At 44.5% G+C, this 27,153-nt stretch overlaps 1 protein-coding gene across 4 annotated transcripts in view; it reads right to left on the bottom strand.

The window, feature by feature from the left end:
- Positions 1-27,153, bottom strand: part of Kit (KIT proto-oncogene receptor tyrosine kinase) — an 81,736-nt gene that overhangs the window by 30,912 nt on the left and 23,671 nt on the right. For all 4 annotated transcript variants that reach the window (NM_001122733.1, NM_021099.3, XM_017320687.2 and 1 more), the window contains exons 2-7: positions 18,513-18,785; positions 16,260-16,541; positions 14,868-15,004; positions 10,318-10,492; positions 4,775-4,964; positions 2,707-2,822 (exon numbers count right to left, since the gene is read on the bottom strand). In NM_001122733.1, the coding sequence (NP_001116205.1) occupies positions 2,707-2,822; positions 4,775-4,964; positions 10,318-10,492; positions 14,868-15,004; positions 16,260-16,541; positions 18,513-18,785 (1,173 nt within the window). The remainder of the gene's footprint in view (positions 1-2,706; positions 2,823-4,774; positions 4,965-10,317; positions 10,493-14,867; positions 15,005-16,259; positions 16,542-18,512; positions 18,786-27,153) is intronic.

The following is a 27,153-nucleotide window of genomic DNA, read 5'->3' as shown; positions in this document are numbered from 1 at the left end:
TAACAGTAACATGACGAGCTTCTCAGGGGTCCCATGGACCCACTTGCTACTGGTGGCACTCAGATGGAGCAATCTGAGTGCCCAACAAAACCTGACACAGTGTCCACCTGTTTGTTTATTTTACCTTTGTAGTAACTGGCTCGTACTGTATTTTCTGGGAGTACTGGTCTACCATGGATTAGGGTGTTGGCGAAGGTAGGTAAGAGGGGCCTACTACACTCAGAATCAAGTTTTGCATGAACAATTTTGCACATTATGCTTGCAAAGATCCTGATTTGCCTACGGTCGTCTCTTAAATTAGTTGAATTATTACGGTTTTCAGAAGTAGGTAATTTTGCCCATGTGTAATATATTAAGCTCCCTTGATTAACATCTGAATTAATCTAGAAATATTTGAATTGAGGGCCAATGAGATACCAAATAATCAAAACTGTTCTCAGGGACAGAAATATTAATTAACATTTCCTTTGGAAGGGAGGAGCTCTGTGGTCCAGAGCCTGAGATCATTGGCACCACCACCACTACACACACACACACACACACACACACACACACACACCCTTTTAAGGAAGTATAGGATATACATCAATAGATAAAGGACTCTGGGAGAGTTAGCAACACTAAAGTACTTAATTATGGGCCTGTGACACTTCTCTCCCTTGACACTGACTAGACCAAGCTGGCTTTGAACTCACAGAGATCCACTTCTCTCCACCTTCCAGAATGCTGGGATCAAAGGCATGTACCCTGACACGCAGCTCAAACGCATACTGATGTCCTGGGTAGCTAGTCTTGGTTGTCAACCTGACTGCTTCTGGAATCAACTAGAACCCAAGCAGTGGGCACTCCTCTGAAGGATTTTCTTGATCGGATTATTTGTAGCAGGAAAGCCCTCCCTCAGTCTGGGCCTTCTTCAGGATTCCAATGCGGACCCAAGACCAGGGCTCTCTAGGAACCCTTCTAGCATCAGATTGGGACTCCTGAGACATTCAGCCTGGTGGACCGAATGAGACAGCTATTGCTGGGCTACACTGATGACATTCTGTAAGCCAATCTAATAATTCTCTATGTGTGTGTGTGTGTGTGTGTGTGTGTGTGTGTGTGTGCCTCTGTGTGTGTACCTGTGTGCACACGAACATGCACGTGCGCTTTAGCAGGTCTGTTCCTTCAGAGAACCCTGACTGATATATCTTAATCAGGAAGCACATTTCTAGAAATACTGATACGGCCAAGCAACCCTAGACTGCAATAAAAAAGCCAACCAGAGTAGGGCTTTACTAGCTGAGTCTTTTTCACCTAACAAATGGATCTGACCGCACCCAAACGGCTATCACAGCAAGACAGGGACTCATGGGAGAGATATACCTGAAACCACTGCAGATATGCTGCTCTAGGGAGGGAAGACACTCCCCCTGCCTCCGCCCACTCCAGCCATCTACAACCCGCTTAGAGTCCCGTGTACTGTCCAGTTCCTAAGCTCGTTTTGTAGGGCGTCCATTCTGGTTTGATCTGAAGTATCCGGAGCATGGAACCTTCAGGGCAGGAGGCGTGGCTAGCAGAAGAGGTTAGCAAGGCAGGCCAGGCCACTGTGGGTTGTAGCCTGGCTTCCAGCTTCAGTTCTCCACTTCCTGATTAGTCATGAGGTGAACGAGTTTTGTATGCTCCCACTGCCCAGACCAAACCCCAAAGCCATGCCCTCGCTGTTAAGATGGCCTATATTCCCTGCAAGCAAGAACCGAACCCCGCCCCCCTCAAGCTGCTTGTGCACTCTCTCACAGCAACAACTATCACGGGAACGTTCCCTTTCCCCAGACCCGCACGCAAGATGGATAATTCTAGCATTTACTTATCGGACCATCTTCCCGAGTACTCTAGGAGATAGAATGGTGTCCTCCACTCCTTGCCAGTGTGGCTGCACCCAGAACAGAGCCAAGGAGAAGCCCTGTACTTGGCAGAAGCCGCAGCAAGGATTGACTCCTGCTTGCATAGCTTTCCCCCATCCTCACCCCCCACCCTTGCCTTGCTGCTAAGAACCATAGCAATGCAAGGCTTTGGTATTGAGGTTTTGAGGTTCCCATGACTACAGACAACTCCACCAAACCACCTGCTGCCTGCTCCCCAGGTCCTGCTAAAATACTCAGGGGTGATCCATTGAGCTGGGTCAATAGCACATCCATCATAGTGGGAGAACAATCTTAAACACAAATGGTATATCACAGGCTGAAGAGAGAAAGCTCAAGTAAGAGAAAATTCTTGTCAGGGCTTAACAGTCTCTCTCTCTCTCTCTCTCTCTCTCTCTCTCTCTCTCTCTCTCTCTCTCTCTCTCTCTCTCTCTCTCTCCTCCCCCTCCCCAATGGCAAATGCCAGCACCATTCAACATCTGGCTCTCCAGTTGAACAATCAATAATAATACACTTTCTCTTAAACAATCGCTAAGCTGGGCCTCTCTGGCTCCTCTGTTGACTTCCAAGGCGGCCCTCAGAAATCCACAGCACTTCAACAAGGTCATGTGGCCAGTGAAATGTAGGGCAGGGAATTGGTTTCTCTTCCAACCACCAAACCACGAGGTCTTTGTTAAGGTCAAAATTATCATGAAACATTATTTACATAGTACACAAGCAACGCAGCTCTGCAGCTGTTAGACCCACGGGCTGCAGCGTGCAATAACACAAAATAAAAAGATAAGGAGCCCGGCGATTTACTTACTGTTCACGTAAACGTTGAATGTCACGGAAGCACTGGCATCAGAGTTGGACACCAGAAAGGTATAAGTGCCTCCTTCTGTGCCTTTTAATCTGGTCAGGCGAAGTTGGTTCACATATCTACAAAGGAAGGACAATAAATCAACTCCCTGTAGAGAGTCTGTCCTGGAGTGCACGTCTCTGTCAGTTTCTACTTGGAAAGAGATACCTATTTAGGGAGAAATATCGATGAATCACTTAATTCAGTGTTACACACACACACACACTCCACACTCTCATACACACTCTACACACACACTCATACACATACTCCACACACACTCAACACACCCACACTTCATGCACATTCATATCCACACACACATACATACACATATACACCATACACACTCCACACACACACACCACACACAGAGCACTCTATTTGGGGAACAAAGGCCTACCTAGGAAGACACAGAAATAAGCAAGCCAAGCCACAGTCCCAGGCTACCTTCGTGACCACTTCCTCCTCTGCCTACCTGTAGCAGCGCCTTGACCTCTGTTCTGGGAACCCATAGCTCAGTAGCCTGCACACACCCTCGACTTTCACGCTGACACTTAGACCTTGGGATCCACACCAACTCCTTCATCCACTGTCCCCTGCCTTGCTTCTTCCTGTCAAGTTCTCTTAGTTTTCTTCTTACTCCCTGGCTTCTTGTCCCAGAGTCCCCAGGTGTATTTGTTATGCAAGTATCTGTTCTACTCAGGGACCTACAGGACGGCTGATGGAGGGACACTATGCAATCCTTAAGCTAGTGTGAGCTCTAGATGATAGATCTCCTGAGCAGGCCATGCCCGACTGCCCACACTCAAGTGGCCTTGCTCACTCTCCTCTCCCCATCGGTAGACAGATCGAATGTTCTAGTCTCAGCTTCTCGGGCAAGCTCCTCCGTCCTGCGTGTCTTCTACGGCCTATGCCCATGTCCCCACAGACCCTTGTTGGGGATGCTTCACCTCTATCACCTTCAGCCAAGGGTGATCCCGAGTGGCCAGGTACAGGAAAGCTCAATGGAGAATTCCCCAAGGTCCTTTCTCAGCTGGTTTCCTGACTCCTCATAGCTTTCCTTTAGCAACCCCAACCCCTGACCTCCTGTCTCAGGATAGGCTTCTAGGGACCTGAGCCTTTTTAGACAAATGCATGCAAAACCCCAAGCTAAGGGCGCCTCAGCTCTCTCTCATGTTCATCCAATGGTCAGCAGAAGCTCCTGAATGGACTAACAGACTCTGCCCAGTTTCCAGCCCCTTATGAGTCATTTGATCTTGGTCACATCACCAAGCCTGGGCCTTGGGTTCCTCTTCCACAAAGATAGGGGCACAAAGAGTGCCACGGCGTCAGTGAGATGATAAAGGTGCCTTCAGCACAGCTCCTGAGTCTGCAGGTAAGCGTGGAAGGAGAGACCTCACTCCCAAGGGTTGTCTTCCGACCTTCACGAACACTTAGGGGTGCGCTGTGTCCCTGCACCATTACATATCTACACAACTATAAGTTAAGTTTAAAAAAATAAATAAATCAAATGCTACATCTAAGGTGTGTGCAGCTGTGTGTAAGGTACAGATGACAGAAACAGACGAAAGCACACAAGGTATCATGACTGCTATTATTGTAATTACGATGTTTTGAAGATTTAATAAGAGATCTAAAGAAAAAAAAAACCACAATCAATCACCCGGCCGGAAGCATGGTGATGCATAGTTGCCCCAGAGATTTAATTAAAGTAGTAACAATACTAACTCCCCTTTCTTTCTAAGGAGAACTATTGTGTCCTGAAGATATGCTAGTCATTGCTTTGGGTTACCCTTAAAACTAAGAGAAAAGTAACCCACCACATCCCAAATGAGACGCGGAGTCGGCACACGTCCAAACATGTGGTGGGAACATTCTAAACTCACAACAAAACGGAATTGTTGGCCGAGGACACAGAGGAAGCCCCAGATGTCCTTCCTCAATGTGGCATCTTCCCACTCATTGCTGGGTCACCAAACCATGGCCCGGGAAGGTTGCGGGGAGAGCCGGGCACAGGTCCCCTTCTTACCTGATGTTGCTTTTGTTATCAGATTTGACATAATCCTTCCCTTTGTTAGCCGAGGTCCTGTTCATATATATCCACTGCTGGTGCTCGGGTTTGGGGTAGGCCTCGTATTCAACAACCAAATCTACGTTTTCTCCATCGGTTACAAATACTGTAGTGTTCTTCACAGGGGAGATGTTGATGAATCCTTTTTCTAATCGGAACAGAGTTAAGACAGCAGTCAGTATCCACAACTGACAAGAGCATGCAAGGTCAACTTAAGAGTCACAGAAATGGTGGCAAATGACGGCTTCCAGTGTTGACTGGCACCCGTGAGAAGATGTGCGTCAGCCGCCTTTGCTCTTTGCCATCTCCGGGGTGAGGCAGGGCACACACTGAGCCCCGGATGTATACGGCGGCCTTGCTAGCGGTTCCCTGTAAGTGTCTCTACACCCGCTCGCCTCCACAATTGTGAGGTTCATGTTCAGGATACTTTATTAAATAGCCCCCGCCTAGGCCCAGAAGAATTACAGATGTAGTAAAAGGATACCACCGAGTCAAGGCAAGAACAAGCTCCAAAAAGTGATAGAATATCATTTTGTATTGAAGAAAATGGCTAGCCCGCCCATCCGTACTGAGTGTCGTCTGTTAGCGCATCGTGGGTCATCCGTCAGACAATGCTTTAATGTGAAAACTGGGCTTTTACCGCTTAGTGGGGAGAGGGGTGGGTGCTTTTGGGAGGTGAGAAAAGGAAAATATCGCAAAGGGCGAATTTGAATTAAGGTACTGGGAAAGAGGACATTAAACTAGGGGAGAAGGACTGTTTAGCTAAACCAGTCATTAAAATATGGATGGCACTCTCCATTTATCAAAAATAGCAAAACTAATTTAAAATAAACCCAAGGATCTCGAGTGTGTTTCGAAGAAGCGCAGGGAACCACACGTGACAAACTGGCATGCTACGTCTCAGAACCAGTTAGCAATCGAGAGTTTCTTTTTTTAAATTATCTATTTTAAGTCTAAATCCTATAATTTCCATTTGAGAACTCTTCTTAAAATGGGTTAAGAGATGCACAAAGTACTATTTGCACGGGTTTCGATAACTCTTGACATGACAGAACATTGGTGAAGTAAATAGTACAGCCTTGGACGTGGTTATGTAATAATCCAAGAGCGAGCTTGAAAAAGAGCAATAAGGTAATTGCCGATCTTATTTTTATAGCTACCATTTAGGGGATGGTGCTTACTATGTGCCAAGAACTGCCTCAGGCACGTTAGCACACATTTCATTTAATAATTATGACATTTATGCTTACAATCATTCTGGAACAGAGAGCTGTAGCTTCTAATTTATAGATGAAAAGCAGGTTATGGGTTTTCTGCAAGTGTGTGTGTGTGTGTGTGTGTGTGTGTGTGTGTGTGTGTGTGTGTGCGTGTTGTCAATGTCTATAGTACATGCACAATTAGAGTACGGAGACTAGCTGGGTGGTGGTGGTACACACCTTTAATCCCAGCACTCCAGAGACAGATCTCTGAGTTTGAGGCCAGCCTTGTCTACAGGAGGAGTTCCAGGACAGCCAGAGCTATCCCTGGAACTAGGACAGAACTCCAGGGGTCTTCCACTGAATCAGAAATTCACCATTTCAGGAAGGATGGCTGACCAGGGAGCTCTCAGGATCTGCAATCTCTGTCCCCTAGTCTTGGAATTAGTCACAGGCAACCATGCTCAGTCTCTTAGATAAGTGCGGCGGATTTGAACTCAGCTCCTCGTGGGTAGAACAAGCATTCCTGCCCACTAAGCCACCTCCCAGCCCCAGGTTAGAGATTTAGTGGTTACTCCAATTTATAGGCAATACTTGTAATCTCTAATTTATAGATGAAATTGATGATTTATGTTTAGATCCAGAGCTATTATAGGCAAAGTCTAGCTTTAAACATGGGTCTAAGAGAAGCCAAGAGTGGCTGCTTTTTTTAGAGTCTCTATACATTTTAAGGGGGAGAATAAGAATATGAATAAAATTGTATAATGAAAACTCATATGTAAAAATATAAGCAAAATACTCAACTCTTTAAGAAGCAGCCACACCAAGTTAGAGTTTGTTCCATTTCACTTTCAAGTGCTTAAACTGTATTGCAAATTTTTACTAACTTTGTAGTTATCTATGTATACATAGAAGGTTATCATTGTAGGGTTTTTGTTTGTTTGTTTTGGGTATTTTTTTTAATGCTGTTTGGTTGCCTAAAGGTTCAAGGTCAAAACCACAATCCTGTGTCCTTCCTCTCTCTACTGAACCAATCTGAAAGGATTATTATTTTCAGTGGGGAATGAAAAAAAATCATCCAAACTAAAAACTGGAGTTGGGGCTCCCAGATGATGATGCCGTTCTTTACAACAAGGGCTTTATTTGTTTGTTAGATCCTGCTATGTTAAAAGAATCAGTATTGCTTCACAAGGTCATATATTCAGATAACTGCACAAACACAAAAGAAGTCAGGTTACCATAGATAAAATGTGTAAGCACGGCTAGAGAGATGCTCAGTGAATAAATCCTCTGCTCTTCCAGAGGACACAGGTTCAATTCCCAGCACCCACATGGCAGCTCACACCTGTCTGCAAATCCAATTCCAGGGTTTCTGATCTTCTCATATAGATATACATGCAGGCAAAGCATCAATGAGCATGACATAAAAATAAACTATGTATATTTAAAATATATATACATGTATACATATATACATATATATGTATATATGTGTATCAGGGCTGGAGAGATGGCTCAGCAGGTAAGAGCACTGACTGCCCTTCCATAGGTCCTGATACCTAGCATTTCCTGATACCTAGCAATTCCAGCAACCACATGATGGCTCACAGCTGTCTGTAATGAAGATCCAATGGCCTCTTCTGGTGTTTCTGAAGACATTGCCAATGTACTCACATACAATAAATTAATTAATTAATTTAAAATAAATACATACATATATACATACACACACATATACACACATATATGTGTGTGTGTATGTATGTATATATATATTTTTTTCAGCAGTCCTGGGTTTTCTGTAACCTTTCCTTGCCAATATAGGTGTTCTGATTTGACTATGAAGAATCCCCTGTGTTAAAGACTTGGTTGCTAGTGAATGGACTTGTAGGAAGGGACTTGATCATAAAGGTCCTAAGTTCATCAATGGATGTACATTGTTGGGGTGCTATTTGATGGACATGGATCACTAGGGGAATGCCTATCTTGCGTCTGGCTATTTCTGGCTGCTCTGTTTCTTGGCTGCCATAGGTGACCATCTCTCTTCTGCACCCCCCCCATTCCTACCATGATGTTCCAGAGCTGTCTCAAGTCCACAGACTTAGAACATGAGCCAAAGTGACCCTTCGCTTCTTTAAACCTTAAGTATGTCAGGTATTTGTCATAAAACAGAAGGCTGGCAACACAGGAGGGGTAGGCTACATAGTGGAACTGAGCCTTAGACTTCTACAATGCAAAAAGGATTAAGACTCTACCTTAGATACCATAACATAAAAAAAAAAGCAATGCTAACAAAACTATTATAACAAAGTTCTTTTTCAAGAGCTTCTGCACTAGTGGCACATTAACTTTTAATCAGGTTTAAACGCTGTTGCCTGACACTCCCATAAAATCTGTCTCATTTCATCTGTAACGTGGTGGGAGCTGGAGGCAGTTTCCTCTGAAGAAATACAGAGAAGAACTGGAGTACATTAGAAAGAGAAGCAGAAAAGCCCCTAACCTAAACCCAGGTCAGATTCTGTCTGCTCTTACACACACACACACACACACACACACACACACACACACACAAAACCAAAACATAACTGTGGGAGATGGTGGATATGCTTATTTGTGTCACTATAGTAACATTTTTATAGCCTATATGTATTCCCGTAATACGTTGAATGCCTTCACCGTACACTGTGTGTTTGTGTGTATGTATATATGTATGTATGTGCATATATATTCAGATGGTCAGAAAGTCTCATTCTCTCACCCATGCCATGTTGGATCTGAACTCCAATCCTAGTCCCTACGGAATCAGCCTTTTTGTCTCTTCCTGCTCCTGTCCCACCACAACCCAGTCCTGACCCACGACAAAACCAGATTCGGATTTCATAGCCACAGAGCTTTCCAGTCACACATTTCTAATTCTTGGAAACTGATGAATGGATTTTTTTTAAATCCGATTACATACAACAATATGCTCAAAACATCCTTCCTAATTGCTTTCTGGAGCTGAAGAGGGTATATCAACATGCTCCCTAATCAACTTAGCAAATTAGTGCTTATGGAGTTTAATATTTTAAAAGCATAGCCTTCTATTCAAATTAATAAATGGCTCACGATCACAGTTGGGGACAGAGGAGCACACTTTGTGTGTGATGACTCTGTAATTACAAGCAAGTGTCTTCTCTGTGTTCATCTGTTGAGAGACTTTCCATTAGAACTTGGGCAGAAGCACCAGATTTTTATGAGGTTACTACAGGAGAAAAAAAAAAATCACAGAGCTCTGTTCCATAAATTACTGAAATCAGGGCGGGGTGAGGGATTGGACGCAAGCAAGCAGTGTTTTGCTTTATTACCGCTTACAGAGATGAGCTTCACCCCCCCCCCTTACATGGGTGTTATCAAAGGCAAGCGTCAAGAAAATGGTTTCATTAAAAAGGCTTTCATATTGATTACAATAAAGACAGAAAGCAAAAAAAAAAAAAAATTAGGTATAAACAAACAACATACAGAAGATAAAAATCAAAACAAACAAAAACAAACCCTATGAATGAAATATTTTGGGGGAAAACTATTATTGATTTGGATAAATCAAAAATAACAGGAACACTCTACGCTCGGCTTCTCTTTTTAAGTAGTTGCCTCAAATATAAATACTTGTGGACTTTCTTGCATCCAGAAGACCAAAGCCACACCTATTACTGTACAGAGCAGACGTGATGAACCCAAGGCAGAGGAGACCCGAAGACCCTTCTCTGAGGCTCTCCAGGACCAGCACAGCTTTCCCGACCGTGAGAGCCATCGGTGAACTTGAGAGCTACAGAACAGAGCCAGAGAAGAGCAAACGGGCTGGAGAAGCCCAACTCAACACTGACCACAAAGGGACTAGAGCCAACAACTGACACACAGCACGTTCCAGAAGACAGAGAAGTACCCCAGGCTCTATGCTCTACACATCTCTGAGGCCTTGTAAAGAACATCTCTGGTCATTGCAAAACTCAAACCGTTGCAAAACTCGAACCACTGTAGCAAGGGCCAAGACGTAAGGGAAAGTCAGTATATGTTCTGCTTGCAGAAGGACAGGTCTGAACTTCAGTGACAGTTCTCTCCTGTCTTTTGGGTAAACTGGTAAGATCTGGTTTTGTGTTCTGCTGCCAAGAAGCTCTGGGGATAATATTCATTCATTCATTCATTCAGTGATAATAAATTCTAAGAATTGGTTCTTAGAATCCCATTTGCATAAAAAGGAAACTATCTAGTAATTTCTCCTCTCACTATTGCCCGTAATTTATACATTCCCATAGAGATATTTACCTACTACTTTCAAGGTTGTTGTGACATTTGCTGATCCAAAAGTATTATTGGCATAACACATGAACACTCCAGAATCGTCAACTCTTGCCGAGCTGATAGTCAGCGTCTCCTGGCGTTCATAATTGAAGTCACCCCGGTGCCAGCTATTGTGCTTTACCTGGGCTATGTGCTGAGGCTTTCAGAAGGGGAAGAAGAAAAAAAAATCAAAGATTACCATATAATTTATATTCAGGATCTTTCCTAAATTAAAAATAGCAGCAATTAACTTCTCCATATTAGCATTCATTATACACTACTGAGGGGGGATAATAAAGCGTCATGACAAGCCTGTCACTGGGACCCTTCATATCACAGGATTATATTGAAAGATAGTCATTATGAACGATTGGAAAATACGGGAAAATTCATTCCAAGTTCTCCGCAGCATTAGATTTTCGGAGTCACCACACAAGAAATATTATAGAATATGGATATGTCATAATGAGTCAGCATACATATGTCATATTAACATTCCCATTTTGTTTCCTTTTGCCCTTTGAGAACGGATGTAGACCATGTAGACCAGGATTGCTTCTAATTCCCTATGTAGGCAAGAATGACCTTGAACTCCCACCTGCCTCCCTCCACCTGAGGGCACGGAGGATCGAGCCTGGTTTATGTTGTGCTCTGAGTTGAACCCAGGGTTTCATGCATGCCAGGCAAGCACTCAATCAACCAAGAGACATCCCCAGCCCCGCTACCCCCCTTTACCCTTTTCCATGTGTGAATCTAACAACTGAAAGAAAACATACAACCTTTTCATTAGCATTTAGTATCTTAAAAAACATGAAATTAGAACCAGAATATGTACAACTGACTTGACATTCATCACCATAGTCATTAACCCAGCAGAATTTTCTGAATGACTCAAGGGATAAGGCAAAGGATGTCTCTAAGACCCCATCGCAAAGTGTTCCAGCAGGCTGACCAGAAAGGACTGTGGTTCTGGCCTTAGGGCACCACTCTTGTGATCTGTCTGCAGATCAGACATGGAGAGATGCTTGCACAGGAATTACCATGGGAAACCCTTAATATTGGCAACTCCACTGAAAAGATTTAAAGAAGTCTTAACTCTGAAATCTGCATCTTCCAAATCCGCTGGCCTCTGCACACATTCCCATTACAATAGAGAAAACAACATCATCAATTAAAGCAAGCGAGCAGGAGCTGATACCGATAAAGACCAAGGGCGATGGCCAGCTATGGCTATACTGCCCTGGCGGTGTAGGCCCGGCAGCCAGTGCTGGTAATAGGAGCTTGGCAGGATGCCGGGGTCCTCGGATCACCCGTGTCTAAGGCTCATGATAACAGAGGACAAAAGTTCCGTGACACCGACTGCAGTGACGCTTGGAGCGACACAAATACCTGTTGGGTAAATGTGACATTAAAGATTATGCCTGGGTAGGAAGTAAGAGAAACACTGAAGACAGCTCACATATAATGCCAGCACCTGGGAGCTGAGACAGAAAGATGGCTACAGGTCCAAGGCCAGCTTGGGCTACAATAGTAAGAACCTATAACAGGTAAAGCATCAATCTTAAAGCTACAACCACGTGGTAATGCATGACGTATATGGGGAAAAGACAAGAGAAACCTGGAAAACGTGCAGGCCACCTGTCACTAATAAGGACTAGCCACTTGCGACCATGGAGTACTTCAAACACTGTAGTTGTGACTCCACATAAAATATATCCTAGATCCTGAATTATAAGAGGCAGAATACATTATTAATAACTCTTATGTTAATTTTAGCAGAAAATGATGATAGTTCATATTACTGGGCCAAATATGACTTTTTAAAAAATCACTTATTTTTGGAATGTGCCTATCAGAAAATTTTAAATGGCCTGTGCAGCTCACATTATATTTCTATTATATATACAGCATTGCTAGCTACAAACATAGACAATGCCTTTTTTTTTTTCTCGTATAATTATAGGTTAAGAATTTTTCTTCAGGGCTGGAACTGAAGGCCTCACACAGGCAAAGCAAAGGCTCTGTAATGGAGCTAACATCATGTCCGGGTCACAGTACTTGGAATCCTGTTACATTAAAATAAGCATACATAAAAATTTTGGACCCAAGGTTTATTAAAAAGAAGAGAATCTGTTTGGCTGCAAGGACTTAATCAAGTCAAAGACACCTGGACCTGGCCTTTGTTCCTAAAGGTGTGAATAACAAATAGGGCTCTCCCTGCCATTCTCACATGGTCCTCAGCAGATCTTGAGCCATCCCTCTAGGTGTTTCCAGTGGTAGAAATCTGCCATATCAGGGTATAGGATCGCTCTATTATATGATAAGCCAAAAATGAGCGCCATGCTCCCGCTGGCCTTTAGGCTGCTGTTTCTGCCTTCAGTGCCAAAGCCACAGTGACCAAGAACAGATGGAACGCCACTCTTCCTAGGATCAGAGAGTCCCCCAAAAGGGTGCTGAGCACAAGGTCTGAGATGATTAGTGAAGAACAAAATAGCTTGGTCAAAAATGATGTGCTAGCTGACACCCAAAGTCAAAGATCTTAACTTAGCATACCACCAAGCTCAGCACTGAAAGCCAGTAGAAAGCTCAGTGTTCGTTCGGAAGCATTAGAAAAGCTGGCCAAGATGAGCGAGCCCTGTCTAAACCCCAAGAATAAAATGCTTGAACAAATAATCGCAACAACTCCTAAGATCTCATTGTAGCCTCCATTTCTCATGAGTGAAGCTTCCTCTAAATGGTCAAGTTCAAACATTATGGATTTTTTAAAAATAATCTGATAGTGCTAACAGCATTCCAAATTATGCCAAAGGATCAATAAAAGATTCACGGTGAACCCTGGCAGAGGGCCAAGAGTCCCATCTGCAAGTCACACATTGCATGCTGTCTGCACATGATTTGGTTTTTCTTTAACCCTTGGAGGCACACATTGGGATCTCCCCAAAGAGCCCCTAACACTAAAGACTTAGCTCCCATTGCCAGTGGGTTAATTGGGAATGGCATGTGGGGGCTCCTGGGAAACAGGGTTCAGAACAAAACCACCTGGGGCAAATTGAATTTCTCATCTTAAAAGGGCTAATTTTCAAGTATACACAGGCTCAAATACACACACACACACACACACACACACACATAGTCTAAATTGTTCTCTCATCTGAAATCAAGGATTATAGAAAGCCAATTAATATGGGATTGTGCTCTGTAAGGTTAGCCCAAAATCCATACAGAAGCTATTATTTGTATTACATTAGATGGTCTGGAAACTAAAACTTGTTTCTCTGAGGTATTGGTTTGAAAGAATGAGTCTCCAGTCCAATCCGATCTCCAGGCCAGCGGCAGGCTTCGTAGACAAAGCAAGTTATCTATCATCCATCAAGATCTGTACAAATGCCACCATTATGCACATCACCACGGCTATGCATTTCGCACCGAACTCTGTATGCAGGCATGAAATTGCCAACGTTGAACACTGGCCAAGAGGAGGAGGAGGAAAAATAAGTGTACCCCTTTATTTTACATTTCACATTCCTAGATGTAAAAGAAAGAGGACCTGCTGATAGCTACGCCATTGTCTCACTACGGGTAGAAGAGAAACTCAGTCAGCGGGAATTTTAATGGAAAATATTGGGGACAATTAAGAGTTTCAAAACCTTGTTGTTGAGTATTTGAGACAAAAAAAAAAAATCCAAATGAAATTGTCTAAAATCAGGGTTAGACAGTGTCCTTGCCTCGCAGGCAGGCATAAGGCCTTTGGGTTCAAGCCTTAGCCCTGGAAGAAAAAGAGATGGGGAAGGAAGGATTTGGCTAAGCTTTATTTAAGACATGTTCAGCACAGTATCTGACATATAATAGGCACTCAGTACATACTTGTCAACTGAATGAGAACAAAAACTCGTCCAAATGTTCCACACGAAAGATAGCCATTTTATTAATAGCCACAAAACAAACAAACAAACAAACAAACAAACAAAAAAACGGAAATCCATTAGCAATTTAATCTCAGGGAACCAGCCTCAAAGGGGGAAATCCAAGCCGCACAAAGAGAACCCCATATCCCAGATGATGTGGCCATTCTGCGGGATCAGAAGAGCTTTGTGGGTCATACATGCTGGCATTTCCTCAGAAGAAGAAGAAGGGGGTGGGGAGGTGTTGATGACTCTTTCTGTCACGTGGCCTAAGCAGACCTTAAGTATACATTATCTGGATAGTATACAGCTATTCATTTACTTTGTTCTGTTTGCTTTTTTTAAATTTCCTTACTAAAGCCATTTAAACAAAGCCAGCGTTAAGTAACAACCTGAGACAGGTGCCCTTTCTTTTCTCAAAAGATAGTAACAATGTGGCAGCTATTTATCACTCATAATGAACACACATGCTGCAGTGTACGTAGTTGAGACAGCACATGAACGTACTCTAGGCCAGTCCCTAACAGCTATGACTGCCAGCAGGGTCACCACCCTTGGGCCAGTTTTGGAGACAACCTGTACAATCAGCCACACAGAGACCACAGCCCGTGATAGGACTTAAACAGCACTCACCTGAGGGTTCATCTTTAGCCACATGGAGTTCACGGATGTAGACACATCTTTTATGGTGCACACCACCGTAAATGTGTCCCCTTTCTTAAGGAGGTGACTTGTTTCAGGCACAGACACAACAGGGATAGCCTTGATGGCTACAAAGAAAAGGAATACGGCCCTGACGTCAGTCCTTCCTTCACAGTGGGAATTTCAACTTGTCTTATTTTTAACACACCTTTTTTTTTCTTTTTAAAATTTATTTTAGCTTTATCTATTAGTGTGTATCTTTGTATGTGTATGCCACGCATGTAGGGTGTCTGAGAAAGCCAAAGCAGAGGGTGTAGACTATCCTGGGGCTGGAGTTGTTGGCTGACACGGGTCACCCGAGGTGGGAGCTGGAATCTGAGCTGATCTGTTAGAAGAGCAAGCAGCAAGCACTCCTAGCTCCTGAGCTACTTCTCCAGACCCAACGTTGCTTTTTCTCGACTACACACAGCTTGTGCCATACATCATTAAATAAAATACAAAGCACAATACTAACCAATCTGTATTGTTTGCATACCTAAATATAGACCTATGAAGTCATTCATCCACAAGTAAACTCATTCATGCTGAGTGAAAAGGACAGGAGAGCCCAGGAAGAGATCATGAACACTCCTGGCTTTCCCCCCCCTCCCCCCTCGGGTGGCAGAGGGTAGCCTGATAAAGCAGTCTTAATCTCTACCCTTGATGATTTTTTGAGGATCTCTCGTACTACAGTTGATAATATCCTTTCAACCAAATGGGTACCTTTCCCAGATATTATACAATCACACCTTGCTTACTTCTAAAAAAAAACTCTAGGTTTTAAATAATTAAAATTCCCTTCATTTTAATGAGTACAGTTTTTTCAAAAGCAGATTAAAAGTTCTCATCAGTTGAATCCCAAAGTGATGCTGAATTAGATAACCTCAAGTATAAAGCCTAGTTTATCTCCTGGCCACTGAATGGTCGAGGTGATGCCATGGAAACCAGCTTCATGGGTTGTGAGCACTTTCTTTCCCAGAGCCTGAGTAGCTTGGGAACCAATCAGCTACAGGAAAAAACAAACAAACAAACAGGTCCACCCAAATTCAAGCATAAATCACTTGTAGACTTATGTCCTCAAATTAAATCTTTGCATTGAGTAGGAACACTTGCGGCAAGGATGTCACCTTGGGATGCCCTAAACCAGGAGGTTTAATGACCATCTTAGCTAGCAACAGCGGTGGACCTGTCTCTCTGGAAGAATTTACAAATGTCTACCATTATCTGGAAGGTGGTCATCTTACTAGTAGCTGTGTCCTGATGCCCTAGGCTAAGTGGAAGGAGAGAAATCAGCCCCATGAATAGGGTCTCCATCGCCCACAGGATGGAAGAAAGAGGCCGTACCTGCCCGCACTTTGAGGGTGAATTTGTCAGAATGCAGCCATGTACCGTCACGCTGAGCAGCACAGCGGACACAGAGCCGGTGGTAGGCGCGCTTCACGTTTTTGATGGTGATGCCAGCCTTGGGGTTTGGGACAAACGTCAGGTCCGTGGGGAGAGATTTCCCATCACACTCGATGAGGGAATAATTGGACACCTGTGGGTCTGTCAGAGGGCAGCGGACCAGCGCGTCGCTGTCTTCTTTGCCAAACAAGGGAAGGCCAACCAGGAAAAGTTTGGCAGGATCTGTGGAGAAGAACAAAAAGCTGGATGTGGAGACACTGAAAACATTTTGTGAGCTTGTTTGTTTAGACAGGGTCTCGAGATGTAGCCCTGGCTGGTCTGGAACTTGAATGTTAGCTTCTAACTCAGAGATCCACCCGCCTCAGCTGGGATTAAAGGCATGGGTGTGCACCACCACAACCTGCTCTCTGAAAACAAGTTTAAAAGATTTAAAAGATTACAAGCTTGAATAACACAATGGATTTCAAAGTCTGATATTTTACTTTACATATATGACTCTGCTAGCTAATCCAGATGCACGCGGACCAAAGAGCGGAAGAAGGGGCGTCAGATCTCCTGGAACTGGAGTCCTATGTGGTCCTAACTGACCTGCCCAGTGTGGGTACTGGGGACCAAACTGGGTCCTCTGTAAAAGCAGCACCTTCTCTTAAAGGCTGAGCTTGCTCTCTGGCCTCCAACATACCAGCATTCTATGTGGATATTAAGGATCAAATGCAGGTCCTCCTGCCTGTAGGCAAGCACTCACTTGCCTGACAAGCTATCATCTCAGCCCTCTGAAATTCTGCTTTCAAATCATCCTCTCTACATGGAAATCAAATGTTATAAACACACACACAAACAGAATCTGTGGCCACTGAAATATATTTGTTTTATCACTTAATTTAAAAAAAAAAAAGACAAGAAAAACCATCAGAAGCTGCCGTTGGTTTTCTGTCTATACTTTCCCAATCACCAGGGCATAGGAGCCTCCCAAAGGAGTCACTTCTTTCCCTCTCAGAGAGAGGCACACACTAGGTAAGGGTCTAGCCGTGAAGAAAGGGTGTGAGCTGACTGCTCTGGCTAATTCAACCACCTGCAAGCAGGCGTCTACGCAGCCCACCATGCAGCCCAATGGCTACTCTCATTACCGCCTGGAAATTACAAAAATTTCTTCCCCAGTGTCACCGGCAGCTTGCGGGTGGGCCCAACATTTCTGAAGCTAAGCTGGGGCTTATCACTGAGCATGTCTCCTCAGCTGCCCACTTCAGGAAGGACAACCGATAACGCCGCCGGCAGAGGCACAGTCAATTTCCCGGCCATCTTCAGAGGCAGCTTTATTAACCCCTCTTTGAGCGTGCTAAGATTTGTATAATTGTGTTTCCCTAACAATACCCTAAGTGAGACTGCTCATCTTATCTGAGGACCACAGGGAGAAACGGAGGCCCCGGGCAGCACCTCCCAGGCACAGGAAAGCATCCAGCCTAGACTCACAGAGCTGCAAGCATGCGATCAATGACAGACCCAGTCCCAGTCCAACTGGTGCTACAACCAGGACTGCCATCTTCTGCCTTTCTCATTTGTCTCTTAGACTGACATTAGCTTTGTTTTTACATCACCCAAAGGATACCGCCCCGAGAGTTCTTGACATGATAGCAAACACACATCCACAGATTGCTGAATGCGTCTAGGAAATGAGGTGTAGGGGCTCCAACTGCCACATCTTTGTCTTCTGTTTCTGAGAGGCTGTAATTGCTGAAAAGAACCAACCCCGAAGGAGCTTATGACTGACAACAAATGCTTAGCTGTCCGAGTTGTTTTCTGGAATGTAGTCCCTAAGAGTGGGCCAAGTCTTTTGAAGTACTAGTCTGTCCGGGCCTTTTGAGGCCTTGGGCTCCCTGAAGTGTTTTTACTTAAGTGGGAATATTTAGTATTTCAAGGCATTAAAATACAGTTTTCCCAAAGGGCCTAATTTATTCCCGGGGTTGACTCCGAGCACCAGGACAAATGGGTTAACCAGACTGTAATCCAGTTCCGGCCTGCAGACCCCCAGCAGGGGTCACACTCCAAGCCATGAGGAAGCTGGTGAAGAAAACCATGTATGTTAGGCCTCCTTGAACCAGCCAGCCAAATCCTGCCTGTGGTTTGGTCACCTCTGGGTGAGAACAGGGAAGCAACTACCCTCCACCACAGCGCCACGGAAAACCCAGCATTTACCTCTAACAAACACGTAAATAGAACTCGTGAGGCCATTGCTGTTGCTGCACGTGTATGTGCCCGTGCGAGTGGCCTCGGCTTTTTCCTGGATCCATTCATTTTTTTTATTCTCAACCATTTCATTGAAATAGGTCTTGAAAGTCCATCTGACAAAGTCGGGATCAATGCACGTCAGGCTGAGGGTGTCGCCAGCTTCAACTATTAACTCTGATTGTGCTGGATGGATGGATGGCGGAGACGGCTCCCCTGGACTTGCAGATGGCTGAGACGTGGCTGCCAAGAAAAACAAGGACTGTGTTGAGTGTGAGCTGTCTTGGCGAAGTAAACCATTTCTTCTAATATTGAGTTCCATCTCGACTGTGGATGCTACAATAAAAATAGCCCTGCTATTTGTGGCTGCAAAGGGAATTCTGTCTAAAGTTTAAATTCATCTATAAAGTTATTTTCTGCAGCCTTCAATTAGTCCTATGGGTCACGCTTGGTGTACAAGTTGCCGGGCTGGACACAGCTTTCTCTGGGTCAACCGTGCCCAACGAGGATGGTCTGTCCTCAGGCTGTTGTTACATGAATATTCATCTTTTAAAAAAAAAATCACAGCTACGTCTTACACAGTGGAAACCAGAAACAAAAATGAGCTGCACGATGTATTCCTCAGTGGTGTAGCCACTGGTAAGCCACCCTTGCTCAAATAACCAAGCCCCAAACCCTACTTATTAGAGTCAATTGGTCACCAAAGGCAAAACAGAAAGACTCGGTGAAGGAGGAGAGCTAGAGAAGAGGAGGACAGGAATGCACTGAGGAGGCAGGATAGCAGTAGGCAGGTATGATACACACACACATGCGTGCACACATACATATGTTATATAAATATATATACTATAATACACTGTATATACTAATAATTTATATATACTATATAAATTATATACCATATGTGTATGCATATATACTATAGTGTATATATACTATTATATATATATACATATATAATATATACATATATACTATATATATATATATACACATATATATACATATATATGTGTGTGTGTGTGCACATAACTAAAAAAGTACATTAAAAAGAATATACATGAGAGGACATCTTTTTTTCTTCAGGCTTTGGAATTCACCTATTTTCAAACAATACTCCTTACAGGACAGTCCTCACTGAAATAATATCTACATATCTCCCAAATGTTACGGGGAAAAAAAATGCCTGGATCATCAAGATTAGACTCTGGGTTGTTTACCACATATGTTGGCTTCCAATCTGATCAATCTAACACCTAGAGAGTCCACATTAGTGTGACATATGCTCTTTACATACATTTCAGAGTTAAAGAAAGAACGCAGTGCCAGGAGCCAGGGAAAAAGGCACTGTCAGGCAAACCTGGCCATCTGAGTTATAAGCCGGGGGATAGAACCAATTCTTAAAAGTTACCCTCTGACTTCTGAAGGTACGTGAATGAACACAGGCACTCACTGATAATAAATAAAAAATGTTTTGAAAGGGCACCACTCAAGCACCAGAGTAAATGAAATGCAGCTAGAAGTTTAGACTGAGGAAGAAGAGGTGGGCTGGACCTTGGTCCTATCAGATGAGGGGGAGGACAAGGCTGCCAAGGACTGAACAGCAAGAAAAACAGCCCTCCCAGAAAGCCCTGTGCGAGGCACCTGGCTGGAAAATGGCCCAAGGGGATATATGTTAGCTAAGGTTGATGAACAAGGAAGACCATTAAGAGCCCCCACACCTCAGCATACATATGGGCCAATCTGCAGAGTGATCACCAGTCAGGAATGACTTCAGGATGGAACCCCCCCCCCAAAAAAAAACAAGGGTTCTACCAGCCAAAAGCAGGTAAGAAAGCCACGAAGAAGTTGATTTTGTTGTTTTTAAATCACTGAAAAGGAGGGAGGGAGAGGAGGGAGAGGAAGGAGGCCAAAGCAAAGGAATGAGGCAAGACCATGCGTTAGAAAATGCCAGGGGGGGAAAAAAGGGCAGGTTGAGGCAGATGCCACACAGTGAGACCAAAAACATGTCCTCTAAGATGGTAACAGAAAGATTGGATCCGGCCAGCCATAGTGCCACACACCTTTAATCCCAGCACCTGAGAGGTAGGGGCAGTCAGAGGTCCATGAGTTTGAGACTAGCCTGGTCTACAGAGTGGGGCCCTGTCTCAAATCTCAAACAACTCACCCACCCTCCCTCCCTCCCTCCCTCCATCCCTCCCTCCCTCCCTCCCTCTCTCCACACACACACATACACACACACACACACACACACACACATCACTCCTGGATGTCAAGGTCACAATTTCACTGGTCTGGGAATGTCTCCTTGTTCCAGGGCAGGCAGTATCAAGTGCAGAGCTCTCCTTCCAGTGTGAGATGGAGGAAAAAGATATACAAGCAAAGATGGCCACAAAGCCAGGCATGCGGGGGGAGCTCGAAAAGCATACAGACAGGAGGAAGAGGGCCCGAAGACAGGGACAGACGGAAGGCACTGTAAAGGAACCCTCAAACTGTCTTCTGCAGGCTTATGCATGCGTGACCAGCTGCAATCTCTGTTTAAATCCAACCAACAGATCACCTGGACTGCAACCACAGTCCCATGGGGTCAAGCGAAGGGTTGCTCTCGAGCAAAAGCTGTCACCCAGGACAATAATGACAGGGACCATAGCCATCAAGGGTCACTAGGCACCAGTAATCCAGGAGATGCTGTAAGATGACAAGAGCCAGCCCGGGCTACCAGGCTCCACATCTCAATGGCCCGGCCTATTTATGGACATAGGAGCAAAGAGGACTGTTTCCAGAGGCCTAGGAAGGAAGCATTTAAAAGTAACAGTGGGGGTGCTATTGTTTCAGTTCCTTATATGCCAATGATGTAAACCCTCGCCGAACGTCAGAGACGGACCGATGGGAGGACAGACTAACTAGCTACAGTGAATACAGAATATTCTTAGAAAACTTAATCCAAAAAATTTAGTCAATGCCTTGCGTCACTTGGTGAAATTTAGAAATAATTGCCGCTGGATATATCTAGGGTTTTTATTTTCAACAATGACTTACGGGCTCAATCTTCATACACACTATAAAATAAAAAGTTTTATTGGGATACAAGCGAAGGTTATGTTTATTGTTTTGTTTCTAAACTATCTTCAGTGTTGTTATATCACAGCCTCCCAAATGATGATGAAGACGACGACAGAGATTCCGGTTTAGAAAAATAGAGATTCACATTAAAGGACTATCCCCCAGAAAGATACTCCAGGATTATTGGGATGCTCAGGGATGGGAGGGCTTGTGGGACAAGCCTGAGATCCTAAACTTGTGTCCTTAGTATTACCACAGAAAAAGCCAGGCACGAAAGTGTGCCGCTATAACTCCAGGCTGGCAAGCAGAGACAGGCAGGTCCCAGGCCCTCGAGCTCTGGCTGGCTGGCCTAGCCCAGAGAGCAGGCCCCAGGTCAGTAAAAGATCACTTCTCAGGGGAGAAGGGCGATAAACAGCAAAGGAAACACCTGAGGCCCTCCTCTGACCTCTGTGCACAGGGCTGTGTGTGCCCATGCACACCCCATCCCCCACCTCCCCACCCCCAACCCCCACCCACACAATCTCAGTATTTCAGCTGAGCCATGAGGCCACTTTGAAGCACACATTTTGATGTGCATACCTGATATTCAATTCCGCAAGCTTTCAGCCATGAGTTTATTGGGCTGCCTTTTGTCTCCCACCAAGATTTTTGTACCACTGAATGAACACGCATCCTTCATCATGTGTGGCTATGGACAGTAGTGAGATTTCTTCTCTTGTCCCTGAACATGTTAATTAATGAACCAAAAGAAAACGACATATGATAAAACTCAGCACCCTAGAGATTGGAATCTAACGAAAAAGGAGGGTCAGATGGCAAACACAGCTGCTCTCCAGGAAGAACTTACAAGTCCTTGCTGAGTGCGGGCTCTTGCTCACCAAAACAACAAACAAGCAAACAAACAATGACAGTCCCTTGACAGAGGGGGCACATAAGTAGACAACTATGAAAAGCTTTAGGCACTGGTGCCAAAGAAACATCAAGGCATCCTCCGCACCCACAGTGGCTTCCCTAGAAACTGTGTAAAATTTATCCAAAATCCGGTCAGCTCAAGGCAGGGACTCAGACACAACCCCGACAGCATTTTTGTATTATTCGATGGAGCCCAGAGGCAGAAAGAGCACAACTGTCTACAGACAGATGAAGCACACGATGTTGGGTGTTAATGCAATGAAATATTAGTAAGCCATAAAAAAAGAATGAAGTACTGTTGAGCTACAACACGAAAAGACACAGATAAATAAATATACATGTCCTTCCTTACATGAAATACCTGGGTTTGGGAAAATCAGAATCAGAAAGCAGAGTGGCAGTTACTAGAGGCTGGAGGGGCGGGGAGAGCAGCTCAATTTATCACTGGCCACTCTGGCAGGAGGAGAAAGAGGCCCTGGAAACGAGAAGGGATGGCGACTGTCCCACACTGTGTACCTCTCATCGCTGCTGAACTAGATACTTTAGGATAGCACATTCCATGTTGAGTATATTGCACCATCATTTAAAAAGAAAAAAGAAAAAAAAAAAAAAAACTAAACTAAAATTAAGCCAGGCGTGGTGGTGCATGTCTTTTATCCCAGTGCTCAGGAGGCAAAGGCAGACAGATCTCAGAGTGTGAGGCTAGCCAGGGCTATACAGAAGAAAAAAAAATCTGTTTCAAAGAAGCCAACAAACAAACATACAAACAAACAAAAAAACCTGAAGTTAAAATAAAACAAACAAAAATCGTGGACCAGAACCACATTAGCCTTCTCCAGCTGGCCCTGGCTCACTCTTAGCTAAAACTAGGTGTGGCTCCAGGGGTGGCTTAAATTGTGTCATTAAAAACAATTGGAAAAACAACAAACAAAACAAAACAAAAACAAAAACAAAAACAAAACACCCTGAATTCCTCACTGTCCGAAGCAGCCAGTGCTGAAGTGTTGAAAGAGGCCTTTTAACTCTGAGCTGAAGGATCTAGAAGCTCATGCTGACTCCACAGAAGTGGGAGCCCAAGACACTTGTGCCCCAGGGTGACCAACTAAGTCTCACACTGCCTGAGTCATCTGACTTTATTCCCAAACCTGTCCAGGATGCATACAGATAGTATATTATGGATCAGTTACATGTATGAAGTATTTGCTGTACACACACACACACACACACACACACACACACGTAAGGGGTGCCTCACTGGGGGAGATCTACTGTTGGATTTAATGTGGGTGAAACGTTTAGATTAGATTAAGATTAGAGGGGGCCTCCAATTTGCAGCCTGTATTCAGCACGCCTGAGGAGAACTTCTTGGGAGGAAACCGAATTACAATCCACAGAGCTTGCATTTGGTGTACGGAGCATGCACAGCAAGGACGGCTGCTCAGAACACCTCTGAGAACTCCTCTGAAACTCAAAAGCAACCAAATCTCAAAGAAAAGAATTTGGCTCCCTACTGAAGATACAGTATGTTGTGTGGCATTTTTTTTCTTTATAAACAAAACAAAACAAAGGTAATACCTGTGTTTGTTACAATGTAGCAATTAACAAAACAGAGGCCCGGCCAGGAATCCTCCTGGCTGGCTGAGCCAGTCTCTGGCCAGCCCCTGCAGTAGTGGTTGGCTCCTGTTTGTTAGCTTTGACTCCCAGGGCCTTATTCTTTTAAAAAAAAAAAAAAAAAAAAAAAAAAAAAAAAAAGAAAAAAAAAATCCCTGCAACGCCTGGAGTTCTAGATGGGGTTAAAAGTGAGGAAGTCATTTTAAAGTCTTTCCTTCTTTGTAGGTAAATATAAGGAACCAGATAAAGAAATGGTTGGGAAGGAAACCTACGAAGTCTAGTTTTGGAGAAGTAGGCCAGGAGAAGACAGAGCCTCTAGACCTTGTAGCTCAAATGTTCCTCAGTTTCTGTGCTTAGTTACATTTATAGTAAAAAGAAAGTCTGACGGCCGGAGTGTCACTTTGTTTTTGACAGACTTTTACAGCCTAGCCCCATAGGAATAGAGTGGGTAAGAACCAAGATGAAAGAATCCTGGTAATTACCTACAACACCCTGGAGTCCTTACAAAGAGGATACTGGGAATAGAACTAAGCTGGGGACAGTAAGGAAGGGCTCAGTGAATGTCACATGGGCCCTCAAGCCAATCCTAGGGATAGGGAGACTCTGGGTCACCCGCACACTAAGGGAAGCCAGGTCACAGAGGTCACTGTCTGTCTGCACGCTGCTCTGCAGAAGCCAATGCCTTCAGCAAGAATCTATCACATAACTAAAAGACGGTGCTGGTGGGCAACCCAGAGCCCTGCACAGAAGACAGATAACATGAATGAAATAGAGAGAGGGGGAGGGAAGGAGCAATGTGTTCCATCAAAGAGGGGAGCAGCTATTGGGCTTCCCAGAAGGACCAAGAAAGGTTCCAGGGGAAGCAACCATGATACCCAAGTCTGGGGAATCTACACAGATGTTTGAGGAAGAGAGCATCTTCAAAGTAGATGGTGTCAGGGAATCAGGGTAAGCTACGCCTATGAGGGGCTGGGCCTGCAGTGAGTGCTCAGCCTCCAGGACAGTCAGCACCAGTCTCTGTAGAGTCAAGTTTCTTAGAGTCCAGGAATGCAGATGGTGCCCAATAAACAAGTAGGCGTAGGGAATGAGAAGGTGTGTCTAAGAGATGGGCCAGTAACCGAGAACACCATCCTACACCACACCACAGCGGGTATGTTTGCTACATGTAGTGTCAAAGACCGTCATCCTTTCCTGTTGTTTTATATATTGTACACTAAAAGGAAAAAAAAAATCAAATGTACTTAGGGTAGCATGTGCTTTGAAATAAATCAAATCACTTTATGCTCAAACTACTAAGACTACCTGCCTTTCAAAGTATCTTCCTGGTCAGTTGTGACCACACTCACACACAGACACAAGACTCTGAGGTCTCCAAAGAGCTTTCTGGGTCATATTTAAATCAGTAGTACAAAGATAACAGTACTGACGGAATTCATCACCAAGGTCATAGAGGTGTAGACAATAAACAAACTCTCCTGTCTCCTAGGCCACAGGCCCCAGGAAACAACCCCTTGTCTAATGCAAATTTCTGTCTAGCGTTCAGAGACGTGATACGTTTTGAGTTGGTGCGGAGTCTGTTGGATTTATGAGCCAACTTGATGTTTCAAGCACTAGCAATGCAGCCGCTTAAGTCAGTTTCAAAACTCCCAAAACAAAGGACAAGGTATCTTTGCAGGGTGTTTTTAAAAGCAGCTCCTGCAGAGAGGTATCTGTCAAGATTGGCTTAAAAGCGAGCTAGCTGGCAGAAGAGAGGAGGAGAAAGTAAACCTAATAAAGTGGGCATGCCTGCAATTGCTACAACAGGTGTGAGCTGGGTCTCCGAGGACCAGCAGGAACTCAGCCCCGCTATTTAACTTAGGGAGTGCTGAGGGCTAAGAGCACACCCGCCTACCACACACCCAGCTGGAGGAGGGACGCTCCCAGCCAGAGACCAATGAAGCCAGTGCTGGCAAAAGGGCTATCCATCCTTGGCTCTTCACCTTAGGAACATTAAGAAGCCATCCTCACTGGAAACTGGGCATGGAGTGTTTGGGTGCCTTTTTTTTTTTTTTTTTTTAACAAGGGCTCAACTTAGTTGGCCCAACTGTGGGCTAACAGTTGTGAGTCTCAGGCTCAGCTAAGCTAGGATATCTGACAGATTGAGTGTATTAATTAAATACATTTATAACTTCTAAGTTTTTTTTTTAAATCAACATTCCTACTATTGTAACGTAAGGAATATCTGCATTAAAGTGAACTGATTAAAGTGAAAAGGGATGGAGTGTCAGCAGAGATCAGAAAGGGGTTCCGGGAGTTCAGAGTTCAAGTTGAACAAAGTGTACGGCCAGGCTGCGGGTGGGATGAGAGAGAGCGCAAGTACAACCCCCCCCCCCCCAGAAAAAGAGCAGCGAGCTGGGGGTTAGTTAGGGTGGGGAGACCAGCCCAGGACCTGCTTTTCCACAGGAGGGAGTCTGCCCTGAGAAAATGAGACTAGAACAAAGTCAGTTGAGAAACAAGGAAGAGCAAGATGGCTGGAGGACCGTATTTCTAAGTGCTTAAGGGGACTCCAGGCAAGCTGGCCCTGGACAGTGAGGAGACAAGATGACACTCGTGTCAGAGGCCTCTGTGATGGAACATTGTGGATGTCAAGTGATTAGAAGAAAAATAGACTTAGGGATATTTGGATCCGTCTAGTCCAAAGTGGTGGTACCTGGAGTGTCTGTGAAATTACTGGGGTTGGGGCTTGGGGTAGATTACAAAGACCAGAGCTATAGACGGCAAGGCCCAAGGTCCCTGAAGGAGGAAGGGGATTGAAGAGCTCCGACAAGCTAGAAGTAGCTCGGGGAATGCTGCATGTGGCCTAGTGGTACAGGAGCCCATACTGGCTCAAGGACACCCAAGTTAGGGTAAGACACACATTAAGCCGCTCATATTTTGGAACGAGTCCTTTGAGGAAAATTTAGCTGTAGCACAAAGTTGACGGAGGCTCTCCGCTGGGACCGACCGAGAGAGGAGTCCAAAGGGAGAAATACCGGTGGAGTGAGGC

This window comes from Mus musculus, chromosome 5 (genome assembly GCF_000001635.26).
Source record: "Mus musculus strain C57BL/6J chromosome 5, GRCm38.p6 C57BL/6J".
NCBI lineage: Eukaryota > Metazoa > Chordata > Mammalia > Rodentia > Muridae > Mus > Mus musculus.
The sequence above is the reverse complement of the archived record's forward strand: the minus strand, read 5'-3'. Positions and strand labels throughout refer to the sequence as shown.